The sequence below is a fragment of the Medicago sativa genome, chromosome 5 (genome assembly GCF_051527215.1).
Source record: "Medicago sativa cultivar Bolivia chromosome 5, Bolivia_mono, whole genome shotgun sequence".
NCBI classification, from domain to species: Eukaryota; Viridiplantae; Streptophyta; class Magnoliopsida; order Fabales; family Fabaceae; genus Medicago; species Medicago sativa.
In genome coordinates, this window is record NC_140753.1 from 76042255 (window position 1) to 76063770 (window position 21516).

Consider the following 21516-nt stretch of genomic DNA (forward strand, 5'->3'; position numbering starts at 1 on the left):
TAAACTTTTGTTATCCAAATTTTTCTTTGAGATAATTACCATATATAAGCACTAAATTATATGTATTTCTCTACATGATATACATATGGTTGCATGCAGAGAAAATGAATTCGGCTTGAAGAAGAGAAGTGCTGTGTTTGTAATGGTAGTGATCAGTGGCGGAGCCAGACAAAAATGTTTGGGGTGGCCGCTATCTCGCCATCAAAATAAACTAAAATATAATATATAAATTATATTGTATAACAAATTTAAGTCGTAATAAACCAAAAACTAATCATTCAAAATTTAAACTACATAATATATAAAGTCGATCATTACATACCTAAAGATGCACTTTACGCTTTCCGAGTGACTTGAAATCATCGATAATTGACTCAGAACTAATAGATGCACTGATATCCCTTTCAATATAAACTGACATACTATCTGCTAAAAACCCAGGACCCATCTTGTTTCTCAACTTAGACTTGATAATTTTCATTGCTGAAAAAGATCTTTCAGTTGTGGCTGTAGAAACTGGAAGAGTCATAATAAGGCGCAACAACTTATCAATCAAGAAATATTTTTTGTTTTGTCCGGTGGAAGCCAAACATGAGCACAACTCTTGAATAGTTGATAAATTCTTGAAAGTTGATAATTGACGAGCATCAAAAAGGAAAAGTCGAAGATCAAATGGCAATTTAATCTTCCGACGGTGAATATTCTAGCCATGCAGGAAACAAGCTGAACCAAGTTTCTTGAAACCGCCTTGGATGTTTCTGCTCACCAGACAAGGGATAGTTTTCTAATTTCATTTGATAAGGACCCCATTTTAGATACGCTCTTCGTATTTCATCCTTTTGATTCGGTGGATATTGCCAAATTGGAATACGCTTTCCAGGATCACGTTCTAAAGAATTCTCAATGTCTTCCGGGTTAACTCTATTAACCTTTGAAGGACGAGGCTCATTTTCTTCAATTCTTGGATTCTCACAAACTTGTTCAGGTTCAGATGAAGAAATTATAACTTCTTCATCTTTTTCAATATCATCGGCCTTCCTCTTGTAAAATGAATAGATTGGTTGATTCTTCATCTTGACTTTCATCTTGACTTTTCTGTTGCAAAGAAACAAAATTATCAAAATGATATAAAAATTATCAAAATTATTATAATGAAACAAATCTACAATTGACAATGGTACTGCTAATGGATTGTCAATTCTGTTGCAAAGTGTCTAAGGTAGCTCCTATCTGCCAATTGCCCACTTACACTATTACACACTATACACATATTCTAAATCATCATCAACTGGACAGGCAGCTTATTCTAAATCATCATCCGAATGCAGGTTGCATCATTCACTAGGGAGAAGCAAGCTATAACTAAATATAATCAGTCCTTAATCAAGGTTTATATACCATATAATCACATTATACACATTGGCTATAACTAAATATAATCAGTACTTACACTATAACACACTATACACATTGGCATTCATTCATGATCTTGTTCTCTGTCATTACTTACACATTACTTACACTATTACAGAATCATGACAAGAGATAATGCATAGTAATCACATTAGGTTCTATATACCATATAATCTTGGAAAATCCAATTATGCACTTTTAAATGTATTGTTTTACTCAATAAGTTACCAGATTTAATTCCAACCGTGAATATTCTAAAGCTAGCTATAATATTCAATGATTTAAGTTCCTCAATATTCTAAACTCTAAAGCTAGCTCTAATTCCAACCATGAATAGATTAGTTCCTCAATAATCTAAAGCTAGCTCTAATTCCAATTATGCATTTAAGCAGTATTATTAACAAAAGTCAAAAATCAAAAATCCCCTTTTGTTTTGATTAGGGTTATGGGAAAAATAAAATTGAAATTGAAAACCAAATTAAATATCAAATTCATTAACAAACAAAAAGAAATCAAACAATCATATATACACTTACCTTTGTTTAACAGTTTTAGGGTTTGTAGAAAGATTGAGACAAATAAAGAATCATAGTAGTGATCGATGCTGAGAAAGGAGATGGAGGCTTTGAGTTCCAAGGAGAGTTCGTCGGTCGCGGCTGATTGCCGGTGGATGAAGGTAAGTGATTGCCGCCGTGACTGGGTGAGGATGTGGAGAAAAGATGCGATTCCTTTTCTTTCCCGTTCTGAGAAAAAATACGAATGAGAGTGGGACTGTGGGAGAGTGAGTGAATGGCATGGTTGTAATATTAAAATTATGCCAAGGGTATTATGGTAATTTCACATAAATAATGGGTAGGCCATGGCCATACCCTGTCCTCACGTGGCTCCGCCACTGGTAGTGATGGAGTGGTGATGCTAATTAATTGTAGTACAACAATTGTACTCTGTATACCATTCCATACAAGTCCTGCCTGCTGCCTGCATGGAGTGGTTATTGGTATAATATTGACAAATGAAAATGAGTAACCTCCCTACAAGAAGAAGATTGTGGGAGACAAGGCAAATAGTACGTACGATACGTATATGTGTGTGGTATAAAAGTTGATTACTTGTTGTGCCATTATTTTATTTCAGAGATACACTTGCTTGATAAATAATATTAGTATAAACTTTTTTTTGATTAATTTTAGTATAAATTTTTTGACAATCGTTATCCTTACTTGAAAATTCTTTTAGATATTATTCCATTTTAAAATGATAATATATAAATTAATCTATATTTAAGGATACAATGCCTATACGGAAAGAGATCATAAGGAGCAAGTCTTGAACTCTTTTTCTTCTTTTAAACGTTATTTTAACTCTTATTTGAGTGACTATATGAATGTTTTTATCCCTACATAATAAAAACAATTTTAAAGTTGTTAAGTTTCTGTACAACTTTTTTTTTAATCAAATCAAACAAAAGTAGCATTAAAGGGAGTGCAAGATGTATTCCTAACCTAGGTGTCATTTAGTTTACACCACCAAATAGAATGTCCCAACTTACACCTAGGGATGGCAATGGGTACCCATTGGGCAGGGTACCATAGTGCCCATCCCCATACCCGCGTTTTAAGAAAATCCCCATACCCAAGCCCATACCCTCATGGGCAATAAGTTTGGTGCCCTTCCCCATACCCTATGGGTATCTAAGTGTTCGTACCCGCACCCATTACCCGCACTTTCACAAGAAAAAGATAATAAATAACAAAAAAATCACAACATAATTAAAATATAATATGAAATATGCTAAATCAACATATAAAATATTACGCATCATATTATTTAGCCAAATAAAAAGCATCTAAAATATAAAAAACAAGTGCATATTACAATAAATATCAAAGACTTAGGATTAATTAACTAAATTTAATATAAATAAAATTATTGGTATAGTCTATATAATGTGCGGGCATGGGGCGGGGTGGGCACTAGAGTGCCCGTACCCGCACCCATACCCGTTCAAATTTGCGGGTAATTACACGTGCCCAAGCCCATACCCAATAATGCGAGTATTTACCAGCCCGCCATGGGTATTTTTTGCGGGTGCCCATTGGGCTTGGGTCCAATTGCCATCCCTACTTACACCACTAAAATAACACTTGTAACAATTTTTTCATCATAAGATCCAGACCGTTAGAATAAATTTATAATATATCAATGACTTATATTGAGATGGTGTAAGTTGGAGCAATGTATTTGGTGGTCCAAAATATAATTTGCCCCCAACCTAACATTAGATAAGAAATTAACCAATGCTTTAGATCAAGCTTAATGGGTTGACCCGCCAACTTAAAAACACAGTAACAAGAAATTTTTGCCAACAGAGATCAATCAAGATCAGAAAAAAAATATTAGAAAAACCGAACCCAACATCGATAATCATCCAATTCAACTTTAGTTTCCATAGTCGTCGTCTTTTTGTACTATCGTCCCACTCTTTGATGTTGTACGATATATGATTTATGGATGCGTATTTTTTCTTTGCTTAGTTCTCTTCCTTATCAATTTATATTGGAGCCACACTCAATTTTTTGCACCAATCCACAAACCTTGTCTGCTGCCTTCAAGCCACTCTACTCTCAAAATCGTTTATTACATTCGTTATCATACTTTATAGTAAAAAAAATGGATCAACGGATTAATCTTCTATTCAAAACAAGTGACCTTATGCGTAATTAATTTTTTTTCATTTTGGCTTTTGCATCCTACCATCCACATTCAAACTAATACGTCATTTTTTATTATTTGAAGGTTTAGAATAAATTATTGGGTTAAACATTTTTTTAGTCCATCAAAATATATCAACTTTCATTTCGTAACCTCTAAAAAAATTCAATCGAATTTCAATCCATCTAATTTTTTATGTTTTCAATTTTAATTCTTGCATTTTTACATTGAGTTCATGTTACATATTCAAAGTGACATGAATAATATTTTACTTCAAATATGAGCATAAAATATTATAAATAATAGATGTGACGACACTAATACATAATTTGAATTACTTACCACATATCGTTATCACTTGAAACTACACTGCCAAATTTTGACTAAAATACAAATCTTGAATCAAATGAATTTGTTAGCGAAAAAATTAACCCATGAGTAATATGACTCTTTATCAGTCCAACTTCTTCGATCTTCTTCCCTATTATAATTTTTGTTGTTACACTTGAAAATTTGAGGCAAAACCATCTCAAATTAGTATAAACCATCTCAAATTAGTATAAAGAAGACAATTTTTAATAAGATATGAAATAAACCCAAATAGATGTGGAATTCACCCACCATTGAATCATTTGATCATAACATCTGTTTGATAGAATATGTGTTACTTAGTCATGTAATTTTATTATTAAAAGAATATTAATAGGTATTCATTTGTATTAATTAGTCATTCATTTTGTATTCATTTTCTATTCATTAGTCATTAAGAGAATGATAGCAAATTGATGTATATAATGTACTCATATTATCAATGAAAAGGATTCAGCTATTTTCCTATATGGTATCAGCTAGGTTTTAGATCCTCTCCTACTTCTCCTAGCCGCCCACCACCACCTCTTCTTCTCTATACTTCCGCTATCAACCGCCATCCATGGCTACCTCCACAACAGTTGAATCAACCCCTCTCTCAACAAATTCCTCTCCCGTGACAGGCACATCTGTCTTAACGGGACCATCATAAAAAATTCACTCGGCCTTCACCATTAACAACGTGAAGTCTATCATTCCTGTAACCTTGGACAACGATTCAAGCCTCTACCTTTCATGGTCTGCCCTCTTCATGGTTCAAGCACGTGTTCATAATGTGCTTGATCACATCATCCCCCCAACCGATGTGAAGGTTATGCAGATTGCCGCTGATGTCAAAACCAATGATCCTGATCTTTGGAGCAGGCTCGATGCGGTCGTCCTTCAATGGATGTACGCCACTGTATCACAAGACATTCTCAACTCTGTTCTTGTGATAAATGACTCAGCGGAAGAATGTTGGAAACGAATTGCTTCGTTGTTTCACGACAATAAACATTCAAGGGCTGTCCACCTTGAAAATCAATTCACCAACACCAATCTTGAAGATTTCCCATCCACCAAAGCCTATTGCACTCGCCTGAAGCTTTTAGCCGATCAGCTAGCAAATGTTGATTCTCCTGTCACTAACACCCGATTGGTCCTAAAAATGATCTCCGGGCTCACAGACTCGTATGCCGGTTTTGTTACTTATATTCAACAACATGACCCGCTACCTACTTTCGCAATTGCGAGATCGCGATTGGAACTCGAGGAGTCCACTATGATTCAACGAGTTGCTCGTGAATCCGGCTCATCACCAGGAGCCTTTGTTGCCAAAACACCAACCTCTCCTGATGAAACGGTTACCCAACCCTCCTCCCCAGGTAACCAGAATCAGTATCCTCGATACAACAACAACAACCCACGCAACAACCGTGGAAAGAAAAATCAGAAAAACTCTGCTGCCCGGAACTCTGGCAGAGGTGGTCGGAATGGTACTGGTAATTCTGGCGGTGGCAGAGGTCAATTTTTCTCCGGGAATGGTGGTCGTGGTCAAAACCCACCTTGGCAACAATTCAACCCATGGCAACAGTGGACTCCATGGAACATGCCTCCATGCCCTTATCCTTCATATAATTGGGCAAGGCCCAATGTTGCAAACAACACTCAGCAACCAGGCGTTCTTGGCTCAAGACCTCAACAAGCTGCCTTCACCGCCGCGGCACCCCCCAGTCCAACAGACATAGAACAGGCGATGCACACTCTGAGTATGGCTCAACCCGATCCGTCTTGGTACATGGACACTGGAGCAACATCTCATATGACATCCACCAATGGTAATCTCTCGTCTTATTTTAATTTGAGCAAAAATAATGGTATAATTGTTGGCAATGGTCATTCTATTCCTATTCGTGGCTTTGGTAGTGCTAAATTACCCATCCCTCATCCACCATTAGTATTAGACCATGTTCTACATGCTCCTAAATTAATCAAAAACCTTATTTCTGTTCGTAAATTCACTACAGATAACCATGTTTCTGTTGAATTTGACCCGTTTGGTTTTTCTGTGAAGGATTTTCAGACGAGGATGCCTATAATGAGATGTGAGAGTCAAGGAGAGCTATATCCTATCACCACCACCAATAAAGTTGTGTCTCCTGTTTCCTTTGCAGCATTGTCTTCTTCCATTTGGCATGATCGATTAGGTCATCCGGGAGCCCCTGTTCTAGACTCCCTTAGGAAAAATAAATTAATCAAATGTAATAAAATTTCGCATTTGAATTCATCTTTTTGTCATTCTTGTCCTCTTGGTAAACATGTTAAATTGCCATTTATTAATTCTCATAATTCTACAAATATGCCATTTGATATTTTGCATAGTGATGTATGGACTTCTCCCGTTATGAGCTCTTTGGGTCACAAATATTATGTTTTTTTTTCTGGATGATTACTCAAATTTTTTATGGACATTTCCGATTTCAAAAAAATCTCAAGTCTATTCAACATTTCAAAAATTAAGAGCATATATCAAAACTCAATTTCAACGGGAAATTAAATACATTCAGTGTGACAATGGTGGAGAATATGTAAATGGTAAATTTCAAAAACTTTGTGAAGCAAAAGGAATTTCTTTTCGCTTATCGTGTCCTCATACGTCACCACAAAATGGTAAAGCTGAAAGAAAAATCCGATCTATTAATAATATCATTAGAACATTATTAATACATGCTTCACTTCCACCGTCTTTTTGGCATCATGCTTTGCAAATGGCCACATACCTTTTAAACATTTTACCAAGTAAAAATCTTCATTACCAATCACCTCTTAAAATCCTATATCAAAAAGACCCAGCTTACTCTCACTTACGTGTTTTTGGTTGCTTATGTTATCCTTTATTCCCGTCCACTACCATACATAAGCTTCAACCACGTTCAGCCCCATGTGTCTTTTTAGGATATCCATCAAATCATCGTGGATACAAATGTTATGATATATCCTCAAATAAAATTATCATTTGTCGTCATGTCTTGTTTAATGAAAATGAATTTCCATTCTCAAAGTTGCATACTCCCTCTTCCACATCTTACAACTTTCTTGACATTGGTCTATCACCATATATGATTAACCATTTGTTAGAAGAGACTGACACACACATACCTGCTCCTTCCCCGTCCCAACCTATTCACACAACCACACCTCAGCCCCCCACATCAAACAACGAACATTCCCCAATATCTCCTCACATAGTCCAGCCCACCTCTCAAACCAACACACATCATCACCAAACAGACCAAAACACCCCTCAAAATGAACGCCCAATTCACCTTCCTCCCATTTACCAACCAACATTGAGTTCAGACGACAAACCCATTACGAGAAGCCAACATGGTATTTTTAAACCAAATCAAAAATATTATGGTCTTCATACTAATGTAACAAAATCACCCCTACCTCGTAACCCAGTGTCTGCACTCAAAGACTCGAATTGGAAAATGGCTATGGTTGACGAATATAATGCTCTTATTAAAAATAAGACGTGGGATTTAGTGCCCCGTCCTCATGATGTTAATGTTATTCGTTCTATGTGGATTTTTAGGCATAAAGAAAAATCTGATGGTTCTTTTGAGCGGCATAAAGCCCGACTTGTAGGTGATGGTGCAGGTCAACAGGTTGGTGTAGATTGTGGAGAAACGTTCAGCCCAGTTGTTAAACCGGCAACCATTCGAACCGTTCTTAGTCTTGCTTTATCCAAAGCATGGCCAATCCATCAACTTGATGTGAAGAATGCATTTTTGCACGGGGAACTTAAAGAAATTGTATACATGCATCAACCATTAGGTTTCAAGGACCCTGAGCGTCCACATCATGTATGTCTTCTGCGAAAATCATTGTATGGGCTCAAACAAGCCCCTCGAGCATGGTACAAACGATTTGCAGATTATGTTTCTTCTATTGGATTCTCTCAAAGTAAGTCTGACAACTCTCTCTTCATCTATCAAAAAGGTATTCATTTGGCCTACCTCCTACTGTATGTAGATGATATCATTCTTACTGCTTCCTCTAATGACCTTCGAAAGTCTATCATATCACTCCTTAGCTCTGAGTTTGCTATGAAAGATTTGGGATTGTTGAATTATTTTTTGGGTATTGCTGTCACACGTCAGCCTGGTGGATTATTTTTGTCTCAAAAAAAATATGCAGAAGAAATTATTGAACGTGCTGGAATGGCTTCTTGTAAACCATGTCCTACACCGGTTGATACTAAACCAAAGATGAGCGCCAAAAGTAGCACCCCATTTGAAGACCCTTCTCTATATCGCAGCCTTGCTGGCGCCCTACAATACCTCACCTTCACAAGGCCTGATATTTCTTATGCAGTGCAACAAATATGTTTATTTATGCACAATCCGATGGATGATCACATGCACGCCCTTCGACGCATCCTGAGATATATTCAAGGCACACGTGAGTATGGGCTGCAACTTCACTCTTCTTCTACATCATCATTGATTGCTTACACAGATGCAGATTGGGGAGGTTGCCCAGATACCAGACGATCCACCTCTGGTTACTGTGTATTTCTTGGTGACAACTTACTCTCATGGTCTTCCAAACGACAGCCTACATTATCTCGTTCAAGTGCTGAAGCAGAATATCGAGGAGTTGCCAATGTGGTTTCTAAATCTTGTTGGTTACGAAACTTGCTTTTGGAATTACATGTCCCCATTCACAAGGCTACTTTAGTTTATTGTGATAATGTTAGTGCCATATATCTATCCGGAAATCCCGTCCAGCACCAGCGCACAAAACATATCGAAATGGACATTCATTTTGTTCGTGAAAAAGTAGCTCGTGGAGACATCCGCGTCCTACATGTTCCATCCCGCTATCAAATTGCAGATATCTTCACTAAGGGTCTCCCATTGGTTTTATTTCAAGATTTTAGGGACAGTCTCAGCGTCCGACAACCTCCCGCATCAACTGCGGGGGAGTGATAGAATATGTGTTACTTAGTCATGTAATTTTATTATTAAAAGAATATTAATAGGTATTCATTTGTATTAATTAGTCATTCATTTTGTATTCATTTTCTATTCATTAGTCATTAAGAGAATGATAGCAAATTGATGTATATAATGTACTCATATTATCAATGAAAAGGATTCAGCTATTTTCCTATACTGTTTATTCCACATTCAAGAGAAATTGCAAAAACAACACAATACAATACTAGCAGTAATTAATACTCCAAACAAACTTGGAAATGCTACTAAACTGATTAAAAGGAGAAGGAAAACAGAGTAACACTCTGTTATCTTATCTCAACCATAGTCACATAATTCGCCGGTTTTATGGAGAACCGCGAATTGGTTCGCGCGAACCGGTTCGCGGTTCGTCGGCGTATTGGTTCGCCGGAATTCGTACCAAAATTCGTGCAACTCAACGAACCGAAGTACCATGAGCGCGTTTGAACACCATGGACATTTACGCAAGTTTTAAGCTCTCAAACGCAGGCTTGAAATCGATTTTGGAATGGCAATGAAGTGTGGCTGCATTTTTCTGCGTTTTCTTGCGGCTGCAGCTTTGTGTTGTTATGTTGAAGAAGATAGATGATTGGGTTGGGCTGCACATGTTTCTGACCCGACCCATTTAAGTTACTCTTTATATTGGGCTTTTTCTAAATTTGGCTGGCCCAATGAATTGAGAATTGCTACTCAGAAGTAATAAACAATATAATAAGTATGGCTTTGTGAAGAAAAAAAATTAAACGTGAACTCAATTTTTTTAAGTAAAATATTTTATTTATTTTTTTTGTATAAAAATTCTAGTAAAAACAAATATTTTTCTTAAAAATTTATTGATGGCTTACTATATTTAATTAGGTAATATTAGTATTACGAACCGAAGCGTACCGAAGCTCTATACCCCTACACGTACCGAATTCTTCTACTGTCGCGTACCGCGAACCCGTACCCGTACCGCGTACCGATGCGAATTGCGAATTATGTGACTATGATCTCAACAGTACTGAAAAACACACAGCATTAAAACGTAAATTTAACTAGCTTAATTTTTCATTAACTACTACTATTAACTAATAGAGCAAGAATGAACCAAACTAGGCTGCAGCTGCAATAGACATGAGAAAGCACGCAGTGAAGAGGAAGCAGAAGCCAAAGAGAAATGTAACAGCCCAAAGCATCATGATATAGCGGAACACGATGTTACTCTGATTCATGAAGAGAAGGGTTATAGAGTGGCTGGTACTTGACAAGAAACACATGAGTGAATAGCAGAGGGAAAAGATAATGGTATTCATGATTTCGGTAGAGGTAGCCTTTGGGAGATAGTGGAATACGTGAACCAGTAGTGTTACCCCCGCGAGCATGGGCAAGTTTAACCACATCAGCTTTTCAACATTGACGGCCATAGTTAGGACGATTGTTGAAGAAGCGGACCTGAAATTAAGCATAAGGATGAAAATATCAGATCAAGAAAACGTAAAACCAAGAAACAAATGCAGAAATTATTTGAGGCAAAACAAGAAACCAAGAAAACTTCTATTTATTTGTAAAAAAACAAAAATAATAACAAACGAAAAATTATAAGCAAAACATTAACCCTTTCGTCACTGGAGCAGCGGTGACCGGTGCCGGAGTAGCGGTGATCGGAGTAAGCTTCTGTTCAACTTCAATAACCGGAGTTTCAGATGAAACTGAGCCAGAAACGGGTGCAACGACAGATGGAAGAGCATCGGGAACTTCTACAGAAGGAGATGCGGTGGCCGTCTCCGTCACCGGAGTCGGAAGTTTCTGTTCAGCTTCGGTCGCCGGAGAAGGAAGTGTTGGAACAACCGACATTGGGAATGATGGAGCAGTGGTAGTGACCGGAGGAGATGCATGCACGGCGGAAGAAGACGGAAGGGTTGGTGCTGCAACGGTGAGAGAAGTTTGTTGCAGTGGAGACATGGTGAATGTGATGATGAAACGGTTAGAGGAGAGAGAACACAGAAGAGAAATGCAAAATTCTAGAAGGAAATTAATTGAATTGTGTGTAGAATGGAAAAATTGAGAGTTTAAGTAGCGCTTTTCTTTCAAAAAAAAAAAAAAAAAGAGCAATGCTATATCTCTAGAAAAATAACATCAAGAATTCTTCAAGAATAAAGAGTAGCCAATCACAATACACTATTTGCCACAATTCAAGGAGGTGTGGCTGGAAAATAGGAAGTGGACAAATAAATCATCCAATTAAAATTTGCCAACTGTGTCTTGAAAAATTCTTGAAGCTATTTTTCTTGAGAAGTAGCATTTTCCAAAAAAAAGTAGCGCTTTATGGACACGTGGTGAATGGTCATTGGATGTTCTCACATAGCATCAAATTGCAATTCTATTGCTAAAATTGATAATTTTCAGATATTTTAGGTTGCTACTTGCTATGAGCTGTCACTGCAGTGAACCGGAGAGGTGACACCGTAAATGGATCATTTTATCCTTTTATAATAGTACAATTTTTTTAAGTGATTTTGTAATAGTACATGTCGGTAAAAAAAAAGTCATGGAAAATTATTTTTGTCCATTATTCACTCTACATTAAGAAAAGGATTAATTATGTTTTTGGTCCCTACAAAATTAACCTTTAAGAAATGCTATTAAAATTAAGTAAGGACTAAACTTACAAAGTCGCAATTTTGTAGGGACCAAAAACATAATTAACCTTTAAGAAAAAGGTAGGATATAATGCATGTGATGTGTTAAGTAAATGATGTGTGATAACATAAAGGAAGTGGAGAAAAAATGAGATGTAGAAAAATTAAGGGTGAATAAATATAAGGGTTGAAAAATGATACTATACATGATTTATTCAATTTAATAGTTTTGTTTATTCAATTTGATAGTTTTGATTTTGATAAAATTCAATATGATAACTAATGTTAAAGAAAGAAAAAACCGAACTGACGCTTTTTAAATAAGAACAAAAAGATAAATGTTACCATTTAAAACACTAAAATGAAAGCTTTGTTTTGCACTATTTAAAAATATAAAAATAACCTCTGCATAATTCTTAGCTCAAATGACAAACATATAAAAATTGTTAGGTCGTTCGTTAAGGTTTAAATCCATACTCGTCCATTTCCGTGTGTGAGTTCTCAAACGATTTTTGTTATTTCATCTATCTAAAAAAATATATTATTCTTAGATAAATAAAGAAAAGTATATATGAAAATAATAGACTTAAAGTTTTTATTTTACTTGACTTTGTTTTATTCCTTTATAGTTTTCGTTGGTTCTTTTGATCGGAGGTAATTTTATTTAAGATAGATGAAACATTAAATATCGATATTTCTACCATCTAAAAATTGAGTGCAGTGTTCAGAGAGTAACTACTTTCGCTAGACTCACCCTTGTGTTGTTCAACTTTATTTTACACCATTTCATTTCGTTATGCTCTACTCATTTTAAAATACATCAAAATTTATCAAATTTAGAGTCTTGAATTGCCTAATGGTTGTGAAGTTTTGAAATATATCAAATTTAGAATTTCAATAATGGATATTCGTAATACGTTAATAACCAATTGATCTTTTATCAAAAATAATATTTTGATATGCTACACAAATAAAGATAAGACTATGTATTTTTAAAAACATTTAGTTAAAAAAATGCATATCCATAAAAAAAAACATTTAATTTAACAACTCTCTTTAACAATCATATTTTTATTGGGTGATTCTCACACTTTAAATAAGAATTCAACGTAAAGTAGATAGATCCACATGATATTCATCCGATAAAAAGCAATTGTATAAGAATGTTGGAAAAAAAAATGTTGCTAACACTACTCAATTTTTAAAATGTTAAGAGAAAAAAACAGTGAAAGCATACTCCCGTACGTCTCATTCATGTACGTCTAAACCAAAAGAGGGATGTTATTTGTCTCAAAAAATCAATCACGAACTTATCATGAAGAACGTAGAGGTATTAGATCTTGTATTATTTAGAATACATGTATTGTTGAAAATGATTAAGTCCTGTTAGTATACACTTTTAACCATTAGATCGTTCCTGTTAGTCGCTGTAACTAAATTATCCAAACCAAAAACTATAAAACCCATTATTTATTGACTGATTGACTCATGCGAGTCTTAACCAGAAAGTATACAACACATGATCGATGGAAATATCTATTAAATATTTTTTTTTATTTCTCCCGATAGCACTGACTTAATTTTATGCATGCGCCATTGCTAAAATTGTGTACCTCCATTCGACGCATCGTAACTACTACACATGAGCACATCACTTGTCCACATTACCCACATTACTATTGTATAGTTGAGATGATAAGATTAATACACAATGGTGATTCAAAAGAAAATCTAGACAAAGACTTTGAGCATTGAAGGTTAATACAAAGACTGGTATTGAAAATTCCACCAACATTCTTGTTACGTCTTTCCCTACGTAGTTTCCAATTTATTTATTTCTTTTTAATTGTCAAGCTGATAGGTTAATTAACCATTTGGTCTCCAACTCCTTACTTTTGATGTGACCGATCTCTCTTTTTCTCGGAATCACGACTTTTGGGCGTTATATCTTAATTGTCGAATCATAGTATGAGTGAAAATGATGGGTACTGCTAGGGACCACACTTTTCATGATCTTCCATTTGTCATTTGCAATTAAGATTAGAGCAAAATCCTAGCTTGAATAAATGGGAAGAAGTATGTACCATCGTCAATATTTACTGGACAAATTCAAATAATCAATAATGTGAAGTGTTAGCTTTGTATATGATGCAACTATATATGCATGGGTGTAAAAATTGAATAAATGATCCGGCGAACCTTAATATTCATATCATAACAATTAAATTGATTTGGTTTTGTTTTTCATGTTAACCATATTACCATCTCCAATGGCCTATTGAATGTGCCATTCAACTTGTTGAATCATTGGAGGAAGGTTATTGAAGATGATGTGGATGAAAGAGGGTGTTGAAAGGATTCAACAAGTTGAAAGCTGGCCCGCAGACGCCACGTGGCTTGCTACGATTGGCTGCTTGAATTTTTATCTTCTTAATAATTTGGACTCAATTATTTCATTGCAAATAATTTTTTTTAATTTTTTTTTACCAAAATTCGTGATTTTTTTTCCTCTGCAAATAGAGACTTGGATCATTTGATTTGGACACAGAAAAAAAAATCAAGTGTTTCACTCTCTTAATCTTATTATTAGTTTTACTTGTGTGTCGCGTGTTTAGTTTGTTGTATTGCATTTTAAGTTAAGAAAATAAAAATAAATTATTTTACAAAATTTTGTTTTTCCAAAAAAAACTAAAAAATAAATTGTTAATTGTATTATTTAAATTTAATTATAATCGATAATTATAATTTTATGTAATTATAAAAACAAAAATTAAATAAGAATAAGAAATAAATAAAAAGTGGTGGGGTAGGGTGTTGAATGAAAAACCATTGGAGAGGTAAAAGTTGAATGAGTGTTGAATTAAGAGAGAGAAAATGATGTGGAGTGTTGGAAATTGAAAAAGTGGATGTTGAAGGGTGTTGAATGGTTTTAACCATTGTACATACATCTATTTTACAAAATTTAAAATTAATCATCTGCAATCAGAACGAAACCATTATATTTTATCATTATTTCTTTTATTTTACACTATATTAGTTTTTGTACACTATTTGTTTAGGTATATCAAGGTACCATCCGCGCACAACTCAAGAGACTAATTCTCTCGAGGTAACTAATATACATTTGAGAAGTAGACTTCTCCTATCACACTTTTAAGGGGTTGATCTCTTCTAGCAAATGTTTTTTCATACGTACCGACCATTAATCGAATCTTGGACAAAATGTTTTTGCATTAGTTTATTTATTTTTTAAACTATTATATATTATCATTGTAAAAAAAATTATGTTATCTTTAAATAATTAAAAAAATATGTATAATGTTATGAAAATAATTAATTGATGTAAGGCCTATAAGTGTCTTATAAAAATAGTAAAAGAAAAAAGAACTAAATAATGTATATATATATTTTATATATATATATATATTTATATATATTGAAATAATTAAATGATAATTAATTTGATTTGTGTACCTAAATGATTTTAATTTGGTATTATTAACATATAGTACTAAATGATGTTTTGTCAACAAAAAAAAAAGTAATAAATGATGTAGATACTAGTACGGTTGCAGGGAGAGAAAATGAATTCGGCCATGAAGGAGAGAATTGTTGTGTTGATAGTACTATACCATAGTGCCTGGACATTGATACAAATACAGAAATACTTATTCACAGAGGAATATCATACTGGTAACAAATTGGAGACACTCCATCCAATATGTGAAATAGTACTATAGTGTGTCACTGTCATGTGTAGTAGTTGGTTGGCAGCATCACCAAAATGGCAACAAATTTGGAGACACTCAAATAAGACAATTTGACTCATATTCAAAACAGAAGATCTCTCTGATTTTTTTTTTTTAAGTAAAGTTAAATAAAATATTAAAATGGATGAAGGGTTTTTCTGAAAATACATTTTGTCCTTGGTTGTGTTTTTTCAAATTAAAAGATCATTGGTTTCATAATTTTCTAAATTTGATGACATAAGATTGCTTGATTTATTTTTTTACGAAAAAATGATAAGGTTAAGTCTCAATTTTTTCATTCTCACATAACATTTTAATACATGATATTATATTAAATATAAGACTTAACTTGAGTATTCTTTAAAGAAAATAAAACTTGAGTATTAAAGGGGGATCCAATATAGGGTACAATTTAAAACTGAGTGATGAGTACTAGTAGTATAAATCCTTTTAGACAATGAAAATTAAACTTTTAACATCATAATGTAAGCACCAATCCATATATTAAGAGAACTTTTATTTTATTTTTGACAATCCTATTAAGAGATATTTAATGTTGTCTTTTTCTAACATATTTTTTCCGAAATTATTAATAAGTGTTGAACGTATATGTATGCCACACTCACGTATCATATATGTTGTCAAAAAAATGTATCATATACTCCTCCAAAAAATGTGACCACTCTAATAAGTTTTTTGATGTTTTTATTTGAAGGAATAAGTTTTTTGATTTAGTTTTTTTTTTTTTGGTTACAGTTTCTTGAATCAAATAACTTGTTAGTGAAAATGCTTAACTTATGAGTAGCAACTCCATCAATCCAACTTATTTATTCTTCTTGTAAAAATTTACTTTATCACATCTATTTTGTTTTTTTTATTACAACAATTCCATTTTACATTTGAAAAAGAAGCGCAAGTTTGAAGTAAAAACATCTCAAATTAGTAGATAGAATTTCTAACAAGATTTGATAGAGATTTTCCAATAAGATAAAATTAATTTATGAATCAACCCAAATAAATATGGAGAACACCAACCATTAATCATAATTTTTTTCTTTCACACATTCAGGACAAATTACATAAAATTATAATTCATAAGAATATAATACCACCAACCAAACTAGGCTGGGATTTTAAACATAAAAGATAGATCCATGGATTAATGCAAAAGCTACAAAGTACTTAAAAGAAGTAGAAAAACAAAGGGCTCTATAGCAGTCTGTAATCACATCCTAATACTTCGACAAACCATTAAACATGCAATTAACTACTAAATAAGGCTGCAATTGCCATGGAGGTGAGATAGTAGAATGCAGCGACGACGGAGCACAGACCAACGACAAATGTTAGATTCCAACATAGCATGATGAAGTGGAAGAACCAGCAAGGGATGTTAACATCAAGGGTCTTGAAACATAGGCCTGTTAATCTGATGGACCAGAAACACATCATTGATGAGGATGTGTAAAAGATGATGTTGTCTACGGTTTTGGAAGCCTTGAGGAAGAGGATGGAGAGCAGGAAAATTGCTAGTGGAACCTGCCACATATACGAGGTTAACTTCATCATGCTCTCTATCTTGATGGCCATTGCTGGACTTAACCTAAAATAAAGCAAAACGTTAATAAATTCAGATTCAAAAACATAAACGTTTGAAAGAAAACTTAGAAAGTTAGAAGCAAATGTAGAAAACTGAGAAACTGTTAGTTACCTTTCTCGTACTGCAACCGGTGGAGGATCATTGACCGGAGCTGCGACAGATGAAAGAACAACCGGTACATCAACAGATGGAGTAGCAGTGACCGGAGCCGGAGCAGTGGTGATCGGAGTAACATTTTGTTCAACTTCGATAACAATATCTTCCGTGGAACCTGAGCCAGGAACCGGAACTAGAGCAGATGGAGCAGACGGAGCGCCGGTGACCTTCTCCGTCATCGGAGTCGAAAGATTTTGTTCAGCTTCGGTAGTTATCGCTTCGGTCACCGGCGATGGAAGAGTTGGAACAACCGACACTGTGACAGATGGAGTGAATGTGACCGAAGATGCATGCGCAGTGGAAGAAGATGGAACGGTTTTTTCTGCAGCGGTGACAGAAGGTAGTTGTTGCAGTGGAGACATGGTGGACAGTGGACACTGCTGATGAAAACGGTTACAGAGAGAGAATAGAAAAGGAAGATTCTAGAAGTGATACAAAGAGAGAAGAAAATGGGAGAATGAGTGTGACTGTTTGTTTAAGTAGCGATTTTGCATACACGCGTACCATTTTTATTGGTTGTATTTTCACAGAGACAAATTTCAATTCTTTTCATAGTACCATTTTCATTTATTTGTACAAGAATAAATTTAAAACTAGAAAATATGGAAAATTATATTATATAATTATTTTGCTATAGTACAATGTTTTAATTCAATTTTATAGTTTTTTTTTTGATAAAATTCAATAGGTGTTTGGTGAAAATGGATAAAATGATAAAAATTCACAATGGTTGTATTCTCACATAGGACAAATTGCAATTCTATAACTACTAGTACCATTTTCACACATTCTATCTTGCTATGAGCTGTCATTATTATTATTGTGGAGAGGTGGTAATGAAAATGGATATTTTTAACATTTTATTAAATTATTATGATATAAAACAATGTTTTAATTCAATTTGAGACTTTTGCTTTTGATTAAATTCAATATGGATAGCTATAATGTTTAAGAAAAGAATTGATATGGTATTTTTTTTAAAATAATGCAGAAATTATTATGTTGGACGTTGTGTGTAAGGTTCGTACATCAATCTCTAAAAGTTGGGTATTTGAGCATTGAGTTGCAGGAGTCCATTTTCCTCCGCTAAACTCACCCTTGCTTGTTTCACTCTATATTGTTCCATTATATTTCATTGGACTGGACTTGCATAACATTATGGCGGGCTATGTCACATGACATAGTCAATCGGTGTGTGCCACGTGGATTTTGTCCATATAACCTTTTAAATCGGTTATTTGGAAAAGCGATTTTAAAAAGCTTTTGTTTTTGGAAAAAAGATATTTTTATTTTCTTTTTTATTTTTGTTTTCACCATTTATCCCTTAGGATTGTATTACTGGCTCTGATACCAGGTTGGGGCAGAATCGCCAGCGGAATTTTCTCGAACTTGATTTAACATTTGTTCGATTTTGATTAAACCTTGAAATGGTTTTAAGAGTGTTTTAGCTCTTTCTTTTTGTATATCTGTAAGGTTTTCTAAATCTTCTATTTCTCTTAGAAAGTCTTCAATATATTCTATGTGATATTGTACGAATTCTTTAGAATGAAAAAGAATTTGTCTTAAGACAATTCTTCTATGATAGAATTCTATATCAGAGACTATGTTCTCTAATCTTTCTTTAAAGAGTTTTACTTCTGTTATAAGACCTAAACCAGGCATTATATAATTTTTTCTAAAGATTGTTCAAATTCAGTTAGTTTTTGAGATGGCCATAACAGGGTTGTGGCTCTTTCTTTTTGTGTAATAGAAACATTTTCTATTTCTTCTAATTCTTTTATCATTTCATCTATATATGAAATTTGTAAAATCATTAAATCATGGATTCCCAAATTGTGTTCTTCATTTCTATTCTAAAGAAATTTTCTTCTATTTTGTTAACTAGGGCATCTAGTTTTATTTTGAATAATTTTAGTTCATTTTTTATTGTTATTCCTGGCATTATAATTTTCTATTAATACCTGAAAGTTCAGTTTTTATTTCTGATAAAGCTTTATTAAGCTTTCTTTTTTCATAACTATCTAATGAAGTTCTAGCTGGTAGAAACTTTGGTTCACTAGTATTTTCTTCTTGTTTTAGAAGAGGTGTTCTTTCTATAGTCATAATTGATTTTGACCTTTTTAATGATTTTAAAATTGGTGATTCTAATTTTATTAGTGGGGCAAATAGTTCATCTATTTGTATTTTTTCTTTTCCACTGAATTCTATACTATAATGAGAATTACTTAATGCATAATTCATTTTATAACTTATACTAAAAGGATGATTTCCTGGTCTCATGAGGGTTTGGTCTTTAAGTTTATAATGAATTACTAGAGATCTGTCTAGATCTATATCATTTAGACTTAAACCTATTTGTAGATTTATGTCAAATTTTAATTTTCCACACTTTAGATTTCCCTCACCTTGGGTTATTAGTGAATGTTTTTCATTCATCCTAGCATCTTCAATAAGAAGTTCTAGTTCTGCATCTATTCCTTTCATAAAAGTACTTTTTATGATTATTTGGATAGTTGATATATGAATATACCCTATCTTCTGTCTCTTTTCTAACGGTAGATGTTTTAATCTATTATTAATTTGTTCATTATCAATTAATGATATTACAACAGATCCATCTGTTGATTCCATTGGTATGGCAACTTCTCCTACCATCATTCCATATTTTAGAATATTTTCTCTAGATAGTTTTTCTTTTATTAAAGAAAAAATATTTTTCTGTTTAAAATTTTCTTCTGGTTTTAAAGTAAAATCTACCTTTTCTATATGATCTGTTAATACATCTGCCATAAAACCAGATGAATTTTCTTTTATCATGCTATATTCCATTATAAAATGTAAAAATTATAAAATACTTAAAATCATACCTGACTCTGTCTTGGATCTTTGATGATTCTGATCTTTCGATCCTTTGAAATTTGAAATAATCTTTCGATTATTGATATTGAAAACTATAAATCTTTCGATTTGGTAATGACAACCTCAAATCCTGCGAAGTCCTTTCCCAACAACGTTTTTCACAAACTAAGGTACTTACTTCATTGATTTTTGTTGTAATTTACAAGTGAGCATCGAGGCTCTTATTTATAGGCAGATGAGACTCACAAGTTGGTCACATGTCTCTGTCTTGCCAGCTAAAAAGAAAAACAAACAAAACACGCAAAGGAAAAAGTAAAAGCATTATCACATAAGGTGATAAGATTTTCAACTAAATGGACCCCATCTGACTCAGATGATAAGGTTCCATTATTACAACTTTTTTCCTACGGCCACCTACATGACGCGTGGTTAAGCTTTTTCTTTTGCCTTGTCCATGATTGTCGGTACTTTGTCTTCTTCTACCGACACTTTCTTTTTTGCACACCATTTACAGATATGCCCTTTGTATTTCGAGAAGTGTTGACAACACTCCTGTTGAACTTCATCTGGGACTTTGTCAAGAGCATTCTCGAATCTTGAGAATAGTTCTTCATAAAAAAGTGTTTGCTTGAGGTGTTCCTCTGAAACCTTCTTTTTTGAATCACAGACCATGAGACAGGTTTCTGTAGTGTAGAGGACCTTATAATTAATAATGGTAGAACCATATCTAATAAGGTTATCATAAAAACGTTTCATTTGATAAATGAACGAATCTACTGTCCATCCAACACTTTCTGAATTTGGAGGTAGATAAGTTTTATTTGAGATTCCTATTTTGATGACTGTTCTTGGTTTTACAGCCATAAAATTATTTTCTTCAAAAAACCATGGGTAGGTTTGTTCGAACTGGAGATAAATTTCCCTTCCTTTAGCAAGGAAATCATTAAATCTTTTTGCTGTATCACCAATCTCTTTTGGAAGATCAGCGAGTTCTTGGAATCTTCGGCCTTCTCCTTCTTCAAGATACACGG

The 21516-nt window shown here is 33.9% G+C and overlaps 3 protein-coding genes across 3 annotated transcripts; 1 reads left to right on the top strand and 2 right to left on the bottom strand.

Annotated features, from left to right (window-relative positions):
• The first annotated feature begins 4781 nt into the window (after positions 1 to 4781).
• Positions 4782 to 6771, top strand: LOC146925092 (uncharacterized). Its single transcript, XM_085710056.1, has 2 exons — positions 4782 to 6311; positions 6548 to 6771. Exons 1-2 carry the CDS (start codon positions 5246 to 5248, stop codon positions 6580 to 6582), a joined length of 1101 nt encoding a protein of 366 aa, XP_085566182.1. The 5' UTR covers positions 4782 to 5245; the 3' UTR covers positions 6583 to 6771.
• A 3726-nt stretch (positions 6772 to 10497) lies between these two features.
• Positions 10498 to 11514, bottom strand: LOC146925093 (uncharacterized). Its single transcript, XM_085710983.1, has 2 exons — positions 11098 to 11514; positions 10498 to 10934 (listed from the first exon to the last, which is right to left on the bottom strand). The coding sequence occupies exons 1-2, from the start codon at positions 11442 to 11444 to the stop codon at positions 10595 to 10597; spliced, it is 687 nt and encodes a 228-aa protein (XP_085567109.1). The 5' UTR covers positions 11445 to 11514; the 3' UTR covers positions 10498 to 10594.
• Positions 11515 to 17003: 5489 nt separating this feature from the next.
• LOC146925094 (uncharacterized) lies at positions 17004 to 18043 on the bottom strand. Its single transcript, XM_085710984.1, has 2 exons — positions 17582 to 18043; positions 17004 to 17473 (listed from the first exon to the last, which is right to left on the bottom strand). Exons 1-2 carry the CDS (start codon positions 17986 to 17988, stop codon positions 17134 to 17136), a joined length of 747 nt encoding a protein of 248 aa, XP_085567110.1. The 5' UTR covers positions 17989 to 18043; the 3' UTR covers positions 17004 to 17133.
• Between the last annotated feature and the right edge of the window lie 3473 nt (positions 18044 to 21516).